Source organism: Nannobrachium achirus (assembly GCF_963921795.1).
Source record: "Nannobrachium achirus genome assembly, chromosome: 13".
NCBI classification, from domain to species: domain Eukaryota; kingdom Metazoa; phylum Chordata; class Actinopteri; order Myctophiformes; family Myctophidae; genus Nannobrachium; species Nannobrachium achirus.
Window position 1 is genome coordinate 29,928,256 of NC_137833.1, and position 21,468 is coordinate 29,949,723.

At 41.3% G+C, this 21,468-nt stretch overlaps 1 protein-coding gene across 1 annotated transcript; it reads right to left on the reverse strand.

The window, feature by feature from the left end:
* Positions 1 to 15,334: 15,334 nt before the first annotated feature.
* Positions 15,335 to 16,030, reverse strand: LOC308297256 (sperm-associated antigen 7 homolog; the record flags this gene model as incomplete). The annotated part of the gene is made up of 1 exon (XM_080740671.1): positions 15,335 to 16,030. The coding sequence occupies one exon, from the start codon at positions 16,028 to 16,030 to the stop codon at positions 15,335 to 15,337; it is 696 nt and encodes a 231-aa protein (XP_080596797.1).
* Between the last annotated feature and the right edge of the window lie 5,438 nt (positions 16,031 to 21,468).

Genomic DNA, 21,468 nt, shown 5'->3' on the forward strand with positions numbered 1-21,468 from the left:
ACATTGGATTTCTACTGTATGTCATCTCGGATAATAACGTCCCTATGGAGTTTGCCGCTTCGCTACAGTACATGGCAGACAATTGTACAAGTCCCTCTGATCCGAGTCCAAGTCGAGTAGCAAGTCATTTGGTCCAAGTCTCAAGCAAGTCTCAAGTTTTTTCTGTTGTGGGCAAGTCAAGTCGAGTCGAGTCACAAGGTTATGTCAAGTCAAGTCGAGTCGAGTCACAAGGTTGTCATGTCAAGTCGCGTCGAGTCAAGTCGCGTCGAATCAAGTCACAAGGTTGTCAAGTCAAGTCACAAGGTTGTCAGTTGAGTAAGTCACACGCTTTTCAAGTCGAGTCACAGGTTATATCTCAGGTTTATATCTTGAAGAGAGAAACCTTTCTTCCTAAAGTAAATGTCAAAAAATAGCATGCAGATTAGTCTGCAACTCTGCATGAATTAAACCAGTATACAGCTTAAAAGCTATTCATTTATCCATTACATGTCTGATCATTTAGAACCTAGGTAGATAGATGGCAAAGGATACATTCCATTAAATAAATGGCATGTTTGACAAATGTTTATTTTCAACATTTTGCAACATTTAATACTTCTACAGGCCTATTGCTTTAAAAACAAAAACAAACAAGACACAATAATCTTAACGTGCATGCTTTGTACTACTAGTACTGTATATTAATGTCATTTCTCATCAGGCACAAATTTAGCTGCCTATACTCCACTACACATGCATTTGTTTGGGGTCCCAAACAAATGGGACCCCATTATTTCGACCATAGAGTCGGGTGTCGAAAAGATGACATGTAGTAACAGCGACACGCTCCAGCGACAAACTGGAAAATAACAGAGAGTGGAGTGAACTAAATTCAACTCTAGCTAAGCAAAACTTGTCGGAGGCTAAATGAGAAGGAATAAAGCTTTTGCGTGGGAGTTATTTAGTGAAGTTCTTAACCCTGCTGACGACTGGATGTATGTTATGAAAAGTGATAAAGTGTTGGAAGACGGAGGCTTGCTACCATGATGGATAATTGGATATTATTATTTATGCAGTCACAGATCAACGTTCGTGACAGTGGTGAGTGACATTGTTGTCTTATTATTAATGTTCAAAAAATTATCGACCGACAGTATATCACCAACACACACATGCACACGCGCACACACTTCTAATAATGTTATGTTCTTATGTTTGGTTTCACTTCTCTTCATGCGCCGTCTTCAAGTGGCGGACAAAGTTTGACGTCGTTCCCTCTTTGTCTTTGAGTTTAGCGTTGCATATCTTGCATTGAGTGTTCCTCTGTTTACCATCGGAGTGGAAGTTTTTATATGGAACTGCAGCAGCAGAACCGGTAGTGGCTGTATTAGGCTGGGGGGCAGCAGTATAGCCATTTGTGCTGTGTGTGTGTGTGTGTGTGGTGCCTCCGTGGCTGCAATCAATCAATGAATAAAAGTGTGAACCTATAGCGTGGCGTTCACGACTGCTTTGGTGGGTGGCGTAGCGGCAAGTCGTCCGAGTCAGCGTGTCTCAAGTCGAGTCGAGTCGGGAGTCATTGTCTTCCAAGTCAAGTCAAGTCTCAAGTTTTTGTCCAATATGTCCGAGTCAAGTCCAAGTCGTCAAAATATGACTCCCAAGTCAAGTCAAGTCGAGTCATCATGACTCGAGTCCAATTGTCTGGTACATGGATCCCCAGAAAGCCGAGTGAGAAATAATCTGCAGTACTCCCCTCACTTACAGCCCGACACATCAGCTTTACTAGTCTGCACACAGGATCTTCGCTCTCTCCACTGTAAAAAAAGGACGAATCAGACAGTGGCAATAAAGCAAGAACACAGAGACTTTGTCCAGTTGGTTTGATGTTCCTTTTCAATGGAATTATCAAGCATTTATGGATAGTAAACTGTCTTTATGCCTGATATATCCCATCAATATGGACTTTCACTAATGGCATCATAACCCATATCGTAAGCTTAATGCGATATGGAATACAGAAGACAGCCATGCTGTATTTGGCTTTATTCAATTAGGAGTTGAGTTTGTATTTCTTTTATTTTATCAAAATTCATTCAGTTCAACGTTAACTCAATCACACTCTAACTCAGCAGACCGTTATTTACTAGTTGCAGTGGTGGAAAAAGTACTCACATTGTGTATTTAAGTAAAAGTATCAATACTGCACTGTAGATGTACTCTGTTACAAGTAAAAGTAGAGAATTCAAAAGGTACTTGAGTAAAAGTATGAAAGTATTGGCATCAAAATGTACTTAAAGTTGTACTATGTAACTTTTTTTATAAAACAAATCTTAAAATTCTCCTAACTATTAAATCACAAAAGTTTTAGAAGATCCGCGCCGTGAATTTCAGCCTGTAAAGCCTTCTCTGTATGTAAACTGAGATCCTTGCCGTGGACCGGATCTCGCGCCAAAATTGCGTCATCACACTACCGGCCAATCACAGCGAGGGTTATACAACTGCCGGCCAATCACAGCGCATCTTGAAGTGGGGTCGCTATGGCAGCCATATTTGTTGTCGCCCGTTTGTACCATCCCTTCTCTAGGTAATTTCGCCTACCAGGCAGGGTGAAGGAGTCCGTATCTCTGGAATTACTGAACGCACAGGAACAAGGGACCCCTTAAAAGATAGATCTCAGCGAGGTGGAGGCAGACGCGGGGGTCTGAAGGTACGAAAAACGTCCGAAAGACGCGGACGCGACCGCGGTTTGCTATAGGGCTAATGACCACTAGTTGGGCATCTTACACAGTATGGCTTTAAAGTACCAAAAGTAAAAGTACAAAATGATAGAAAATAGCAGATCTACAAGCTCACAATGCGTTGCATGTGAGCTTGTAGATCGGCTATTTCAAAATACCCGATCTACAAGCTCACAATGAGCTTGTAGATCTGCTATTTTCAAACATGTTGTACTTTGCCTTTTGGTACCTTAAGTATACTTTCACACTTTTACTCAAGTACATTTTGATTTCCGGACATTTACTTGTGACAGAGTATTTCTATATTGCGGTATTGATACTTTTACTTAAAGGAGTGATGATGTCACGCTCTGATGATTTACATTATAGTACAGTAGGTCACGTGGATTTTGTAGAAACGATTTGAAAACGGGGCAGAGCTATAGGACCATATCACAGATTGATTAACTTTTCAAGCAGCGTAACAGACCACGAAAAGGAGGAAGACGCCTCAACACAAGAAGTATTTAATTACTAAATCTGTGCATATAAAAATTATATTAGGCCTCTCAGATTTCTTAGTTTTAGCACCAGTGTCCATGTCAAGTAGTTAGTTAATGCCTACTTGTTGAAATTATGAAAAACGCATTTAGCCTCCCACCGCCAAAAAGAGCAGATATACAACAAGCTCAAGATGTGCAACTTCGCTCCACAGTCCTCCGGGGTCGCACCAGACCCCTCGGGGGAAACCAGAAATGTGGGTGGCGAGAACCAAGGCTACTCTGTGTTTGCCCTCTTTCTTTCCTTTCCCCTGGGTTCAATTCAAACTACAAGCTGGGCGGTCTGCCTCTGCACCACAGAGTGACTGGCTGACTGCGCACAGGGCCTCGAAAATATCCGATTTACAAGCTTGTAGATCGTCTATTTTCTGTCATCACATCACATCACACACACACACACACACACACACACACACACACACACACACACACACACACACACACACACACACACACACCGCACACGTTGGTGTTTGGAATGGGGGGAGAGGAGGAGAAGTGCTGAACAATGAACAGCTGAACAGTGATCGGAGCTAAGAACGTTCTTAGCAACCGGCGATTAGACAGAAGGACACAGCTGCAAAATAGGTCCAGAGCACGGCAGCAGGAAGCGAGACCCTGGAATACTAATCTTTGACAGCTTTTTTGTTGAAAACTTGTAAATTTTTAGCTGAAAATATGCCATGAAGATGAAGCGGAATTGTTATACCTACAATTGCTAGTTTTAAAATGTGTTTTAGAAAGTCACCTTTTCACCTCGGACAGCTTCTATGGGGGTAGTTTCAGAATATAATGAATGATATGGACAAATAATGCAAAGGGAAAGAATGGTGTATTTTTCCACCATCAAACAGGAACATTTACCCCATTTTTTAGTAGCTTGCTATCACAGAGATGGTAGAAATCATGGCTTTCTAAAATGTTTAGTAACCAGAGATTGATTACGCGACACTGTCAAAATCAATGCTTTCACCTGCTCTGTAGCATTAAACTAAATGAAGGCACCTGATTGATGTGTTGTCAGTTTCTGTATGTATCCCTAATACTCTCCTGACCCAACACCCACATCAATCCACATCTTGAGATTACATTTCATTACATTAGTTTTAACTTTGTTTCAAATGAATTTGTTTTTTAACATTAATCACATATGGCACTTACTGTATAGAAAAAAAGAAAAAAGGGAAAAAAGAACATATGCAACCCACCCATACATGGGTTTGGTGGACATTATTCCACCAAAAAAGGCAGAAATCATAAGTTAGTCATAATTCAAAAACAATCCACCAACATATACAAGACAAAAATATAATAAAGAGAAAATAAAATAGACTATTAAGACTGACTGAATTATCTGAGGTTGTAACTACAGTAGTGTCTACACAGCAAAACCCTGTTAATTTGGCTTCAGTTTGGTCATATTTGTAGACTCTCTGAGTCGCATAGTTAAATGAACACAGAGGCCTTCACTGTGGATCCTTTCAGAATCGCAGCACGGTGACACTTAGAATGACACTAATATTCCTCCATCGTTTCCACATGAAAACATCCGGTGCATCAAACCGTCGTGTGGCTTTATGAAGTGTTCAGAACCGTGACATTCTAACCATAAAATTCCAATCAAAGATCAAACGACAGGCAGTTTAGGAAATGAAATGTGAAAGCTCAATAAGCTACGGCTGCATATCGTATTTCTAATTGCATTTTATATTCAGTCTAATGCCAAACTGCAAAGGTACAACTGGTCCTTAAACCTCAGAGATGATTAGAGTCAGTCCCTATCGTTGCTGTCAGGCAGAAACCTTGCGTCGCCGTATTTAAGCTTTTAATGCTTTTAAAACATGAATGAATGCCCTATAAGTCATAAAAAAATGGTGGAATGTGTGGAATGGTTGTTGTGAAAAAAGTATGACTAACTGTAAAATAAATGAATATATTTCCGCTGCATTTCTGGTCCTTGAGTTCTGGGCAAGAACCACGTGTTATGTGGCATCATGGTTAACGTGGAAAAAATATACCAGTGAAAGATTATATGGGAAAATAAACTTTTTTGTTTAATTGGCAAAAGTGACACAGTATGAGTTTAAATTAAGTTTGTGACTCTTATCTGGGCCTTGACATTCTGGAGCAGAGCCCAGCCTAGTGGCTCCTGGGCTTCTTTAGCGATTAGAGTGGAGTGTGTGATGTATTGTAGGGAAGGGGAGTCTCCTGCTTTTTCATGGTCCATGAGGCGCGCTCCATCAATGGCCGCATCAGAGCTGTCAGTCTGGCAGGCCCGCCAGAGCATGACCCAGGATGAGTCATGTTAAATGACACTGTCCCCTGACCAGCGCCAGACAGTAACGAGGTACATTTGACTTGAGTACTGTTCTATTTTTGTCGTGTCTACAGATACTTAACTTGAATATCAGTATTTGTATTTTTGGATACTGACTTTTACTCTATTACGTACATTTCAAAGACAAATGTTGTACTTTTGACTCCACTTTGTATTTTTGGATACTGACTTTTACTCTACTACGTACATTTCAAAGACAAATGTTGTACTTTTGACTCCACTACTATACTTCTAGAAAGGGAAACAAATACATTATGAATTTACCACTTAAGCTAATGTAGTGTTGTGAACTTATTTATTAAAAAGAAAATATATTACATAATTGGTACTTTAGTATAATTGAGTATTTAAAAAAAAGAGCATGTAGGCCTAAGTACAAATTTACCAGAGCACCTTCCACTTGTCTCTGAGTGATATTTGACCAGGAGTATCTATACTTTGACTCAAGTAGTTGAGTACTGTACTTTGTCCACCACTGGCTGTCAGTCATGCGGCCCGCCAGAGCATGACCCAGGATGAGTCATGTGAAATGACACTGTTCCCTGACGGACGATGGAGACAGAGGATGTTCCTCCTAAAAATGCTTCAGCTTCTAAGTCATATAGCACCGTCTGCAGTCATCTGATTCTCTGTGCCACGTGATGCTCACCTTGCCTGCAGCCCTCTCGCACTTCACAACTCCACTAAAAGGTCAGCTACTTCTCTTCCTAACACCCAGGGTTATGCACTGTGAGCCTGCCATTTCATTCCTTTCTGCACGTTTTAATTGTGTCTGATGTGCATGCAACCACACATACTGTAGGCAGACCTTTCAAGCTGTAGTAGACAAGGGTCGATATGAAGGCACAATTAAAGTTTGTCTATAGTATCACACTTTACAGCGCTGAATACTATTAAAACCCTCATTTACTGGCGTCTGACGAGTTTCACAAGTTATTCCCAATGGTCCAGGCTGAAACCGCCGAGTTGGGCAAGTTCCTTATTTTTGACGCTGGATGGCACTGTTCGCTAGCTTATGGGTCACCGATTATTTCCGGGATTAGTTCCCTTTTTTAGGAAATATAAAAGGAAAAAGCCACATAGTGTTAGTCTATGGGACGAGTGGTGGAAAGTGAGGTGGACGCAAGATGGTTGTGTTGACACGTCGATGACGTAAGTGGAACAAAGACTGTTCCAATCATTCTACACTCAGCAGTCACATCAGTGAATGTTTATTGCCTATCTGTTCTGTTATTGGATGAACCATCTCTTCGGGCTATGGGATCAAAACCATGACCATGACGCTGTCTGAGAGATGGGGTGAAAAATAATTACTGTGTCTTGTCGCGGACTTGAAAGGGATGTTTTAGATCCGACAAATCTGCATGCTCAAATCCTAAAATGTAATACAGTACATAATGTGCCTGCATGTGTGTGTTTAACGGGTTGAGAGTGAAAGTGTCCCACTTGATTAAACTAGTATGCCCTTCTGCAGAATGCCCTTCCGATAGCCTTAAAGGAGCGTAAATCCATACTATCCTTTAAAACCACTCTGAAAAATCACTTATGCAACTCGAAACTGGTAAAAGACAAAACCTAAGCCTACCCATATTCCCCACTGACCTGTTTACTGTAAAAAATGTACAGTGTATATTGTATATATGTATATACTGTGTGACCGGCTTCTCAGGTCATTGAGAGGTCATTGAGAGTTACGTTACTTTTGCTTTGTTTTTTTAGCAACAGTTGAAGCCAGACTTCAAACATGAATGTTCAAAGTTTTCAGTAAAAGAAAGATGGACACTGAAAGTCTGCAATTCAAAGAGGAATGGACTGAACAATATGCATTCATCCTAATGCCAAGACTTTTTTTTTTCCATTATGATATTAAATATAACGTTGACGTTTTATGGAAATGGCAAAGGATTTGATTGTCAATTTACAATTTGTCACTGTTCGGTTCTAGAGACAGGGCCGTCTGAGGTAGCCCACTAATGTAAACTGATTATACATTTGAATCAATTATTTCATTCAGCTGGCTTATATTTAGCCCACAGCAACCTTTCTCATAAAACAGCAGACAATTCAATGGGCATTAAGTCTCATGTGGCGACAGACACGTTTTTGGGACCGTGGGTACAGCAGTGATTCCTGGAACTAAATGGAACCGTAATGGTCCATTTGGGAGTGCATGAGGAGTCAGTAGGAGTCATTTGGAGTGAGTAGGAGACATGAGGAGTCATGAGGAGTGAGTAGGAGACATGAGGAGTGAGTAGGAGTGAGGAGGAGACATGAGGAGTCATGAGGAGTGAGTAGGAGACATGAGGAGTCATGAGGAGTGAGTAGGAGACATGAGGAGTCATGAGGAGTGAGTAGGAGACATGAGGAGTGAGTAGGAGTGAGGAGGAGTCAAGAGGGGTTTTCCAACGAGCGTTTGAGTGGCATATGATGGCTTGAGTGGTGCTGAGTGGCATGTGGTGCATACCCTCTATTTGCTTCAGTTTTACTCCTGATCCCCTGTTTTTGGAATATTTCAATATTGTTATATTGTGTTTCCACAGAATGTACTGTAGGAACTGTCAAAGCTACCATGTCTTAATTTAAATGGTTGTTCTCTGTGCTGCTGCTAAGCGCACCTGCTTCCCTATTCTCTTGTCTATTATTGATGCTGTTCGCACGCATATGCCGCCACACACAGTAGAGGGTCTATACTGGATTTTCACCTTGGCCAACCCCATTATCACCACCAATATAACCACTGCTCTGCAAGTGGCTGTTGTATAGAAAGAAGTATTCCAGCTGGTGCTCTAAAAACAAACATCAATAGTGCGTGTGCGTGTGTGTGCGTGTGTGTGTGTGTGTGTGTGTGTGTGTGTGTGTGTGTGTGTGTGTGTGTGTGTGTGTACATGCTCATAAGTAGACGTGTGCACATCTGTGTGTACAGTACACATTGGTATGTGTGTGTGGGCGGGCGCACATGCATTCACATCTGTATATGAACAGTGAACACATTTGTGTGTGTGTGTGTGGGGGGGGGGGGGGGGGGGGTGGGGCAGGCGCAAGTGCATTCACATCTGTCTGTGTGTACGTGTGTGCGTGTGCGCGCAGGAGTGAAGCCAAATCCAGAGAAAACCCTTCTAGCGAACATGCAGTGACATCAGCTTAGGTTTAGAGCTGTTATTTGCGTAGGCTTTGGAATCAGCTGCTGCCTCCCTATCATTCTGCAGACTAGTTCATCTGCCTCCCTTCATTCCAACTCACTGCCAGTTTCAATTAAGATTCATAATTACTTTTCTCCCTGTTCAGCACGATGAATCATTTAGTGTTGATAAAAGATGACACGGGAACTTCTTTAAGAATTTATATCAAATATTCGCCTGCACTGACATTATTAGGAACCCAGGGATGAAAACTTAGGCCGCATTGGGAAGAAGGAAATGAAGAAAGAAACACTGCTATGCAATGATTATTATGAAAACAAAGATTATAACTTCTAAATGACCGTGGTTGCTGGTAACGACTTTCAACCTGGCATCCCTACTGTATATTGGACATGTAATTATAGGTGAACATCGTTTTGTCTATTTCAATAATATCTTCAAACAAATTCCAGAATTTCCAAAAATGGTGGGAAATAGCTCACAGATCGTATAGGTCTGATATCTTATAAGTATGGAATATAGGGCTTAAGTGGTTGAGGTCAAAGGCATATAGGCTTCATATTTAATTCATTGTCACAGTATATCACCGAGTGAGGTGGAAGGACCATTGCATTTTTAACAACATATAGAATAAGGTTTTAATGATGCCACACTGTGCTGGTCACAGCCCACATCACAAGATCCAACGTTCTTCAAAGACTTCACATAATATATGTACTTATGTGTATGAGCAGTGAGATGTTGGTGTGGCTGACTCCACTACACTGTGCTACAATGTCCGACATGTAACCTATATAGTACAACATCAGTAGGTCATAAAAGATACAAATAAGCAGTGGTGGGAATTGTACTGAAATGCTAAAAAAGTAAAAGTATCAATACGGCAATGTAGAAATACTCTTGTTTACTTGAGTAAAGGTACGTGTATTGGCATCAACATGTACCAAAAGTAAAAGTATGTATGCAGTCATTGTGCAGAATGGCCTATTTCATGAGTGCTCAAAATGTAAAAAAGGAAAAAAAATAAAAAGAAATTGAAAATAGCAGATCTACAAGTTCACAACGTGTCACTTAGCGACACATTGTTAGCTTGCATATCACATGTAGGGATAAAGTGGTTAATGCATGTTGTAATACTAATACAAAATCTACAAAGTAACTAAACTAAAGTTTTTAAATAATTTGTAGTGGAGTAAAAAGTACAATATTTAAAAAAGTAAAACATTAAAAATTAAAAATAACCCAGTAAAGTAAAATGTGTACTGAAGTAGACTACTTGAGTACAGTCAGGTACTTAGTTACTTTCCACCACTGCAAATAAGGTATATTATAGGTGAGGAGCAATTAATTGTGACCGTAGGTCGCAGTTAACTATGAAAACTGGCACCTCTTGTCCGTAACTTAACTTCAATGTCTATAGCTGCTGACCTACATTGTTGACATTGTGATATCACCTCATCAAAGATCAAACCTGGATATCCATACATGGAGACGACTGGATCATCACCTAGATCTCCATATATGGAGCTGACCTCTACATCTGATTGCCCTGTTAATAATAGAATCCCTTTTATGCCCATCAATATTAAGTCCATATCTGGAAATGCCCATAAAATAGAATCCCTTTTATGCCTGTGCGGGCGAGGTCGCTTTTCGCCCTTAGGTGTCATACTGGTAGTAACAAGTAATATAGTATGTAATAAAGTGTACAAGCCTAGTGTTCAAAAACAGTATCCATATGCACAGTGAGTGAATGACCATACAATTCAGAATTGCTCCTTTCCTGAGGTAGACTGTAACATCCAGAATATAGAATATACAGATAAAGATAAATAGTGTATGTACTGTACAGAATACATGATTTTAAATGACTAAGCTATGTCTGATCCTATATGTTGCAGTCACAAAATAAAATATACAGACAACAGAATATAAATGACTGACTAAATCAGTGACTGAATACAGAATACTGCAGTCATACAGCAGAAGAATGATTAAGTTAAAAACTCACTTAGCGCCGAGCGAGCCAGATTTCAATATGAATCTGCGCTTATAACGCCAGGAAATAGCTATATTGAATCCCCAAAATCACATTACATAACCAGGTACACGTGCCTGCGAATGCCACAAGATGACCACTAGAGTGAGCCATAGCCCATAGACTTTCCATGGTCCCATGTTAAGTCAGAATAAAAAACAAGGTTCAGGACATAACAGGATGGTACAATGACATGCTCTCCATTGACATTCAATGGACAGGCCGCGGGCCGCCATTTGAGCTCAATACTGCTCAATTCGTGCTTGATCGTCTCAAACCACCATTGGTATGGGCATCGGAACGTATATAGATGCCACACAGAAAGTTTCCGAATCAAAATCCGACCTAGTGAAGCTACGTGAGGGTCGGATGGTTTGCATTGAGCCTAGCGGCTAACAGAGGCCTACGTAAACAGGAAGCTATGGCTTAAAGGTGACGTCATAATCGTATCCTTTTTTTTCACGGTTTTCATCTGTATGCTAGTCGAAGGTAAGCTAACCGTTCCGCTCCGTCTATCAACCCAAATTAAAAGCTTAAACAATGCTTTTATATAAAAGTCGCTCCGAGTCGCTCGGCACTAAACGCCATCATTAGTTAGTCGCCCCGAAAGTCGCTCGGCGCTAAGTGAGTTAACACTTTGCAAGCCGGCCGTACTTGCCCGTACTTGTCTGGTCGGCTCAATTAGCCGCTCGTCTTTTCCCGTACTAGGTCATTAAAAATGAAATTAATGATAATTATTTTTAAAAAACGCAGATTGCACAGTCCCAGGCAGCACCCAGCCGACGCCAACCCAAAACCCAAGCAAAGTCCGAGGGCCAGATAACCAACGCTACAGTATATCCTGGACACTTCATGTTAGCCAAAAAAATAGAAGCTTCTTCTCACGTCTTTGGTCGATAATTACAATTAAAAGCACACAAAACCTTACCAAGCCACTAGTCTGACATTATACACAACAAAAACAATATTGCCATGCGTGCCTATCAACACTGACTTGAGCAGGCGCTCTTGCAGGAATTAGTTTGCACCGCTCACTTTGCACCGGTGTGATTTTTTCGTAATAATTTAATGATTCTATATTATTAGGGTCACATACATATTCTTGTCACTATAAAGGTGTAATTCAGGGAAATTGCAAGTGTGGTTGCACTGACGCTAGTTGCAAAGAATCCCCTGGGGAAAATAATGATGAATTCCGTCTTACTATTTATATTTCATATTGTGATGTCACATGAAGCTTGACCCAAAAAGGGACAGAATAAGTTACAGAAAACATCCACTGAACTCTAACGGACTTTTAGGATTACAGAAATAGACGTTTTCTGTCTATTGAGATGTCCATTGAACTCAAAGTCCATTGAGTTCAATGGACTTTTGGGTTTACAGAAAATGTTGCAGAAAATGTCTATTGACAATGGACATTTGGGTTTACAGAAACATTTACAGAAAACGTCCATTGAACTCAATGGACTTTTGGGGTTACAGAAAAAAGGTTTACTCGAGGTGAAATACAAATGGACAAGAACAATCGGCTGGTTGCCTACAGCAACCACACTAATAATTATGTCAGAGATTAACCCCAAAAAGGGTGTGAGGCTAGTAACGTAACCTCAATCTGGTTGCTTAAGAGCAATACATAGTCTTTCTGAAGTCAAGGTTCAGACAGGCTTTCCAAACAATAGTTCCGAGAGTCGGGAAGTGCAGGGGTTCTGAAGAAAAGTTCTGAGACCGCCCTTAACCCTTAAGTTCTGTTCAGATTCACTACACCTTCGTTCTGTTCGGGTCATTTTGACCCGGTGGGTATTTGGTTTAAAAAAAACAACACTAATATAAATTTTAACTTAACAAATCATCATGATACATTGACTTTGACTCAATACCAAACAATTCATATGATATATATGGTAAATGTTTGCATTCTTGCTTTGCTATATCACATTAAACACTGAAAGAGCTAGGCGTTTTTACTGATTTAGCTGAAATTCATGTAAAAAAACTACTTTATTTAATACTGGGCAATATTGCTCATGCTTTTAGGACAAAATGAAAATCAGACAATATTTGTATGGACAACATGCCCATTAATTGAATACTTGTGGTTCAAGAACAGGACATCATTCTCACATAGAGCTGAACACATGTGAACACACATGACCGTCACATATGAATATACACTTGAACGTATACACTATAGGACATAGGTTTTCAAACACTTTGGTCTCAGGGCACCCCTGTAAACAACATTTTCATCCACAGCACCCCTGAAATACAGTGTTACTTTACAGCACCTTATGTTTATGTAAAATAATGAAAAATTTCCCCTAAGATACAGTACAGTCACAAGGAAAACTTCAGATAAGTGAGGGGTGAGGAGGGGAGGGGTGAGGAGGAGAGGGGTGAGGAGGAGAGGGGGTGAAGGGTGTGGGGGGGGGGGGGTGAGGGCGATAGGAGGGGGAGGGGGGGAAGGAGGTGACTGTGTGTCTGTGTTAGTATACATGCTTTCTTTTATTTCTGTGCATCTGGGGTGGGGGGGGTGTGGGAGGGAGGTGGGAGGGGGGGTGGGTTTGGGGGGTTTGGAGGGGGGGATAAGGGTGAGGTGAGGGGGGTTGGAGGGGTGGAAGGGGTTAGGGGGTGATTGTGTATCTGTGTTTGTACATGATTCCTTGCATTTCTGTGCATCAGGGGTTAAGTGTAGGGAGGGGGGGGGGGTGCGGAAAGGGGGGGGGGGGGGTTCGGAATGGGGCTTCGGAAGGGGGGTGTGAGAAGTGGGGGTGACAAGTGGGGGTGACTGTGTGTCTCTGTTTTGGCATAATACTGTGTATTTCTGTGCATCTGTGCTTCCGGGTCAAAATGACCCGAACAGCACTTAAGGTTCAAAAAATATGAGGGGGGTGTAGCATGGGTGTAGTGCAAAAATATTTTTTTTACATGTTCATCTCAGAAGAATCTTTAAGGCCAGTGAGTTTCAGGTGGAAACAATTTAAACTTCTACCTTTTTTTTCCAAATGAAAATGTAAAACGGGTCAGAATGACCCGAACAGCACTTAAGGGTTAAGAAGTTTGGAATGACATGTGAGTATATGAGTTATGACCACGCTATATACTGTAGCCTTCTGGCTCACTAGCTAAGTTATGACGTTGCAACGAGAATTCTGCAAAATGAAAAGTCAGATATGCCTTCCGTTCAGACGACAACCGCATTTTCGGGGGTTGAGAATGGATTTTTGGGTGGAAAAGTTGACAGCGGTCTCCCCTTGCGTCACCGTGTGAACAACAAACGCAAAAAACGACAACACATGTGATGTCATGGCTCACATACAGCCTACTGCAGCCACGTTACCATGGTGAATGGTAAACAAGGAAGTAGAATTGTCTATCCGTGTGTCACCGCCACCCAGCGAAATTACATGGACACTACATCATTTCATGCCCTGCTGCGGCTTATATGAACTGAACGCTGGATAAAAAGCAAAACGCAACTGCGGTGTCCCGGGACCTCGCCAGTTTCTCTACAGAGCGTCGTCTGAACATGGCCTAAGCTAGTGAATAAATTAGTATTAATATCCATAACAGACAAAATCCTGAAATAAAAATACTGTATAGTATCATGACTAGAGATGACTATAGCCCTATTTTCTAAATAAGATATCTGAAAATAGCCGATCTACAAGCTCACAACGCTTGATGCCAATACTTTCATACTTTTACTCAAGTACATTTTGAATTCCACAGAGTACTTCTACATTGTAGTATTTAGACTTTTATTTAAGTACAAATTGTGAGTACTTTTTCCACCACTGTTGATAGCACAGGAAGACTCTAGAGGTGATTACAATTCATACTTTGGGAAACCCTGCTCTGTACACAACAAGCAACGAAGCAGACATTCTGTGTTTGGTTTAACGTAACACCCTGACCTTTCTCTGAGACCACTCCACTGTGACCTTTTGGATCAAAGCTTAACCTCAGACATTTATTCACTGACTCCACCGAGACAGTGTGGCCTTTTGGGGATATAGAAACCCAAGATAGATGCTGTACTGTCTCTTCTCTTCCCATCTCCATTTCCGTCTGTTTAACACTCTTATCTCATAGCCCTGTGGTTCCCAACCTTTTCTGTATCAGGACCCACAAATCTTGAAGGCATCTGACCACTTTTGGCTGCTGTGGGAAGTGGTCAGATGGGTGGGCCGCGTGCATTTTTTAGAGCATGTTTATTTTAATGATCAGTCAATTGATTGACTGATCAACCCTCAAGAGGAAAATGAAATGAAAAAAGCCACCCCTGTGTCGGTATCAAACACGACACACGTGCATATCTCCTTGTATGGGCTGTTCTGTCTGTTACATCAGCTGTGGTGATGTCAGTCTCTGCTTACTTTCTGTTGGTCTCGTACTGCATACAGACACTCATACGGTCATAGGGACCTACACACAAAGCCAAACATAGGAGCACCGCTCCAAAAAAATACTAAAACTATTTAAGTGTGCCGCTATTCGAGCTGGAACTGTGTTCTTCCACAAACGTAACAAGGAAGGCAGGGACAGAGGGAGGGAGGGAGGACTCAAGTGCTGCTGCTGCTGCCCTCCCCTGTGTCATCCCTGCGTTTCTGGCGCTTCACTCGGATTTCGTTCATGGCTTGCTCTATGGATCGCGTGTCCCTCTTGTTGGCCACAGGCACACAGCCGTAAGCGCTGTTGGCCTCCAGAGCGTGTGCCGCGTCTTTTGCAGCAAGCGTGCCAATGAGGTGACTGTACTTGTCTCTGTAATTGGAGTTGGGACAGGCTGCTTTGACTTTCTCTGATTGGCTGCCCGCAGCCTCTTCCAATGCGGCCTGTTCTTTGAGTCTTCTCCGTTGCTCTGCCACCTGAGGATTCCACTCCTCTCCTTTGCGATGGGCGTCAAGCTCCTCGTCTGATGGAGCAAACTCCTTCTTGAAAAGCATAACGTATTTGCTCTCCTCATCCTCCCCTAATGAAAACGATGTCACGCCACCAGCAACCTCGGCCACATCGTACAGTATTGTCCTTTCAATTCTCCCCATAGGGCCGTATTTCTTCTTTTGCTGAGTACCGCCTTGGATGAAATCTGACACCTCTTTCTCCATCTTTTTCCTGAATTCTGCTTTCTTTCTCTTTTCATCTTCCTGCATCTTCTTGTGTCTTGCTTCTTGCTCACGGGCCTTTCGCCGGCTCTCTTGATTTCCAACAGTGGGAGGTTTCTCCATCGAGTTTAAGATGGAGCCCAAGAGGTCTGTCATGTTGGGATCTGTGTGACACAAGATTTCTGTGTAAATAAAACCACACAGAAATAATGTTTTCTTATTATCTGTTTTTTGATCCAATTATAGATTCACAAGTAACATAAATACTTCCTGTATTCATACAATGGGTGACATCATCAGTGATGTCACTGAAACTGAATGGAGGACGATAAATGTGATTATTTATAACCACTAACCATATAAGGTGTTCTGCATGCCATGCCTCTTCCTGGTTCCCACAAGAGTACTTGAGCTTAGGGTGCCTCAATGACCTGACTGGTGCATTCAGTGGGATGTTACCATGTCACCAACCCTTGGGAGCTCACCATAAACGGCTGTGTTGTTTACATGTTCCCACCAGGAGATGCCAAATTTCACTTGCAACATGTCGTGTCTCAGGCATTCAGGGACCTCTCGTGGGTGGATGACACGCAGCCATAGAGCAGGACAGATGCTGCAGTGGCCATTTTGACCCCTCTCACCATGTTGGAGCCTCAGATGTTCTTCAGGTCATTGAGAGCCTTCCACCCCTTGACCATCCATAACTTGATGTCCTGCTCAAATGAGTTGATCACAGTCTCTCATTTCCATAAATTCCATAGGGCTGGACCCAAGCCCCCAGAATGGCTTGTATTGAAACCGTCGACCCTAGTGGCCAAAGCTGGAACAGCAGGCGGGGTGAACTACATGCACGAGCATAAGAGCGTGCCACTGCGTGTCTACCATGGGGTTCAATGGACGTCATTCGACGTTGGTGACGTTGGTGACCCAAGACGTTCGTCGACATATTATCTTGATTATATTAATTTGTAATAATAGTTAGTGTGGTTGCCCAACAGGGCAGTGTTGCAGTTCATGTGAACTGCAACACTTTGACTGAGTTATTTTCTTATGGAAGATTTTAACTTTTACAATAGTGAAATATCTATAAGATATCTGTACTTTTACTCAAGTAATGCCTTTTAAGTATATGTGCCACAAATTTCTTCACCATGTTTAAGAAATCATGAAGCAGTTGCACCTTTTTACATGACGGCTGGACAGCTACCTTCGCACCATAAAAGTAATAAAATAATAAATATCTGGAATCTGAAATGGGGCCACAAAAAAGCCCCCCAGGAGCCGGATTTGTCCGCCAGTTGAATATCACTGGTTTAAGGCCTGGCTTCACATAACCTTCATAGGTCTAGTATTTGGCGATATCAGTAATCACTAAATTCTTATTAAAATCAAGAGGCCCCACATTAAGAGATTTTGTTTATGTTGAACATATCTTCTGAACGATACTTTGCTGTAGTGTTAAAGCGCTTACATTCCATATTAATAACTATAAACTCATTGCAAATCAAGAGACTATTATAGAAAACAGAGGGAGATGAAGGGAGAAGAAGGAGAAAGACGGATGGCAGGACAGAGGAAGAGTGTCAAGTTCTCTGGAACGGCTGAGCTGTAATTTACTCGTGAGACGACAGCAGAGATACCAGCAGAAGTCCCAGACTGATAGCTTGTGGTTATGAGGGGAATGGGACATCGGTTATCTGCTGCCTAAGTGACAGAGCGTGTTGATAGTACACAATGCACCCACAACTCCTTGAAGAGGCCTCGCCGGCTCTTAAATCAAGGAGGATCCCTGTCATTTTTTTCTGTTGTCTTCCCTTGCGTTGTTGTATTCCTTTTTAATATTTGCTCAGCAGCAGAAGCTCTCTTATACTGTACCGCATAGCAGTGTTGATTTCGTCTACAAAAGATATGACAGAAAATACATTTTTTTCACTGACTTAACTTAATAAGCTTAAACTAAGCTGTGGTGACTAAAACTAAGACATGAATATATCGACAATTTCGTCAACAAATAAAAACTAGACTAAAATATTATGGAGGGACTAGTGGAGAAGAGATGCAGTAGAACTAAAGTCATTTTATGTTTGGTTGCCCTCGGGTGTCGCACTCTGAAAGTAGCAGATCTACAAGTGACTCACAACGTGTCACAGTGCAACGCATTGTGAGCTTCTAGATTGTCTATTTTCGGTATGCAACCATGTGTAAAATCAGACAGCCCTCCCAGAAAACCCTGAACATTAGTACTGCCGATCAATCTTCTATTTATTTTTAAACATGTTTAAAAAAACAATGCCCAGAATGATAACAGCACTAGAGCGCGCACGCCACGTGTATATAGTTGTATGTACGTGTATACACCAGTAGAGGTCCGGAGTTACCTACTTGAACGAGGCTGCAGGGCGAGTCCTCCATTCAGTTGCGTGTGGCGAACCAGGGAAAACAACGATAAAAAAACGGCACCCAAAAGTGCTTTAAGTCCACGATCCACGCACAGCAACCTAAACGCATTTAATCCAGTAATTGTGAAGCCTTGATTTCAACTTTTGTCTCATCGAAAAAGACACGGAGAAATGCTACGCTAACGGCTGCTCCTGTATAGAGAGTGCATGGAAGAATAGCTCTGCAGTCTGCAGGCTGGAGATGCACTTCCGGTCACATGGTTGATGAAAACGTAACCCTTTAGATTGATCCCTAAAGACACAGAGAAGGACCGGCGATCGTTTTTTTTAAAAATAATTATCATTAATTTCATTTTTAATGACCTAGTCCGGTAAAGTCCGGCCGGCTACCTCAGCCTTAAAAGGAACTACGGTTGAGTACGGCCCGGCTATAAAAGTGTTAACTAAAAGATTGGCAGGCAGCCTTCTCAACTTATTTTTGGTCCCTCACATGCTACATAAAGCAGATTTTTTTTTTTTTGGGGGGGGGGGGGGTATTTTGAATTTCAAAGTTTGTTAGATGTGTTACTAGACACCTTTACAAACACATTGGTCAAGAAATGTCTTGGTAAGGAATTTATTCCCAGATTTGACATTATTCTGATAATACCCATACAGGTCTGTAACTCTGAGACAGTGTACATTTGTACACTTTCAGAGTTATAAGGGGGTCTTTGAAATTTGTAAAAATTCGAGAACCACTATCGGAGATATTATTGTCACCCGTAGACCAAAACTCCCACATGCACACAAGATATAAAAACAAAAACTAAAAAATGATAGATTGTCATAAAACTTGCTGAGCACGTTCCTACTCCTCACAAGATGAACCCTGACCCCTTGACCTTTCCTCGTGGGCCACCAATGCAGACCAAAAGGTTCACTTTGCACTTTCCTCATAATAGACAAGATGAAACCTATGGAGATGCAGTGGTGGAAAAAGTACTCGCATAAATACTGCAATGTAGAAATACTTTGTTTTACAGTAAGTACATTTCCGGAATTCAAAATGTACTAGAGTTAAAGTGCAAAAGTATTGTCATCAAAATGTAATTATTATGCCGAAAAGCACTCATTATGCAGAATGTCCCATTTCAAGTTTTCAAATGTATACACATCTTCTACAAGCTCACTAAGCGTCTCATCGCGACGCATTGTGACCTTATTGATCGTATATTTTTGAATGGCTGAAATGTATATAGGGCTGAAGTTGTTAATTCATATTTTGTAATAAAAAAAAAGAGTAACTAGTAACTAAATTGTTCAAATAAATGTTGTGGTGTGAAAGTACAACATTTGGATCCGAGATGTAGTGGAGTAGAAGTAAAATTATTGGAAATTGGAAATACTCAAATAAAGGAACCAAAAGATTTACTTAAATACATGTACTTAGTTACTTTCCACGTATGGAGAGTCTGAGAGATACACAACATATAGATGCTGCTAATTTTAATTTTAAGCATTTGGCAGATGCCAGCTGTATTGTAATAATTGTTACCATTTATTGTTACATTATTAAGGTGTATTAACATGAGTAAAGTCTAAAAGGAAAAAAAAATGCTTGACTTGAGAAGGGAATGAACTCATGTTCTATATTGCTTGCAGTCTATTCTTTATGATGACCGTGATCCAGCACTCTCCCATAAGCTGCCCCAGAGAGAGAGGCCTTAATATTGATGTTAAGAAATGATCAATGGCATGTCAAGATGACTAATAAAATTAGCCCAATTGAAGCATATTATGCTAATTCCCATCAAAAGGCCACTTTGATTACATTGCAGATATGCCGTTGGTGCCGTGTAGGCCCTGAAACCTGAATCTTATTATTTAAAATAAAAATAAAAATGAAGACATGGCAAGAAATTAATCTCGATAAGCTACTGTACTGAGCTCTCTTAAGCTATTTGAAAATACCATATCTATATTCCCACAAGATCTATATCTATATTAAAATCTTGAATAATTGTAAACCATTTGGAATAATTTAGAAAAATTAACGCAACATCTTCTCTTATGGGTACCCCAGTCAATTGTTTTCAGATGAGGGTCTATATGGCTAAATGCATATCAATTTGGGGGTCCTTAACTTGAGGACTGTCTTATGCTAATCAGTGGTAGATTAATAGTGACACCTGTTGTAGTAAATCACTCTGGCACCATTATCAGGACAAAGATGTTTGTATTGGGGGGGGGGGGGGGGGGGGGGGCAGGGACCCTTACAATAACAGTCCTTGACACAGAGATCAACTGCTGGCTGAGCACACCTTCTGCACAGCTTCTTCCAGAATAATGCTGGGAGCACTCAGCCTTTGCCTACAATGGAGAGAGACATTGGGTACTGGTCCCAATACTCTTCACACACAATAACTCATATTGTCACTGTCACTGATGTCACAATGATGACATCAGTCAACTGTGCCCAACTCATAATATGAGTTGGGCCCACATATTATGTGGGCACGGTTTCATCCTGATCTAAGCTCTATTGACTTCTATTATAAAATTAAAGTTAAATATTTTTGTATCAAACATAAAACAAATAGTGGATGTACTAAGTTAACCTACTGTGTGCACAAGAAATGTGCTGATTAGTCCGTTGGTTTGAGAGATTAGACCTGTACAAACATACGCAAATGTTTCAGGAAGGCCAAAACATTCTCCTCCATCCACCCACTAGATTTTGCACCTCGTGCCCTTCCTGTGCAGGTGAAAATGTGTTATGAAAGTAAAATCAAAGTAGGACTCCCGGTTGTGGATTCGCTCCTGCTTGTAGCTTCGATCTCCTACTTACTACCTTGTTTGGTTTGTGGACATTGGTAATAACATATTTCTGCCATATTCCAAATGGTCTGCAGCGGTGTCTTGCCATCAGCATCATATTGTCCAAGCTGGGGCAGAACAGGTGCTCATTGTAAAGGCACAGCATGTGCAAGGCTGGTGACCTCTGGAGTCCTGATTGATAGTGATGGGTGATCTTCTTGAACCCAGGGAACCAGTCTGCCTCATGCTATCACCTTCCTAGCCTAGTTTGTGCGGACAGGAACATTATTATGGACTGCATAGGTGTGCACTGCAGTATACTGTACTGTACATCTTCGGACTTTGACAGGAAAGAGGCAAAAATAAATGTGTACGATAAGTGTGTACGCAGTGTAC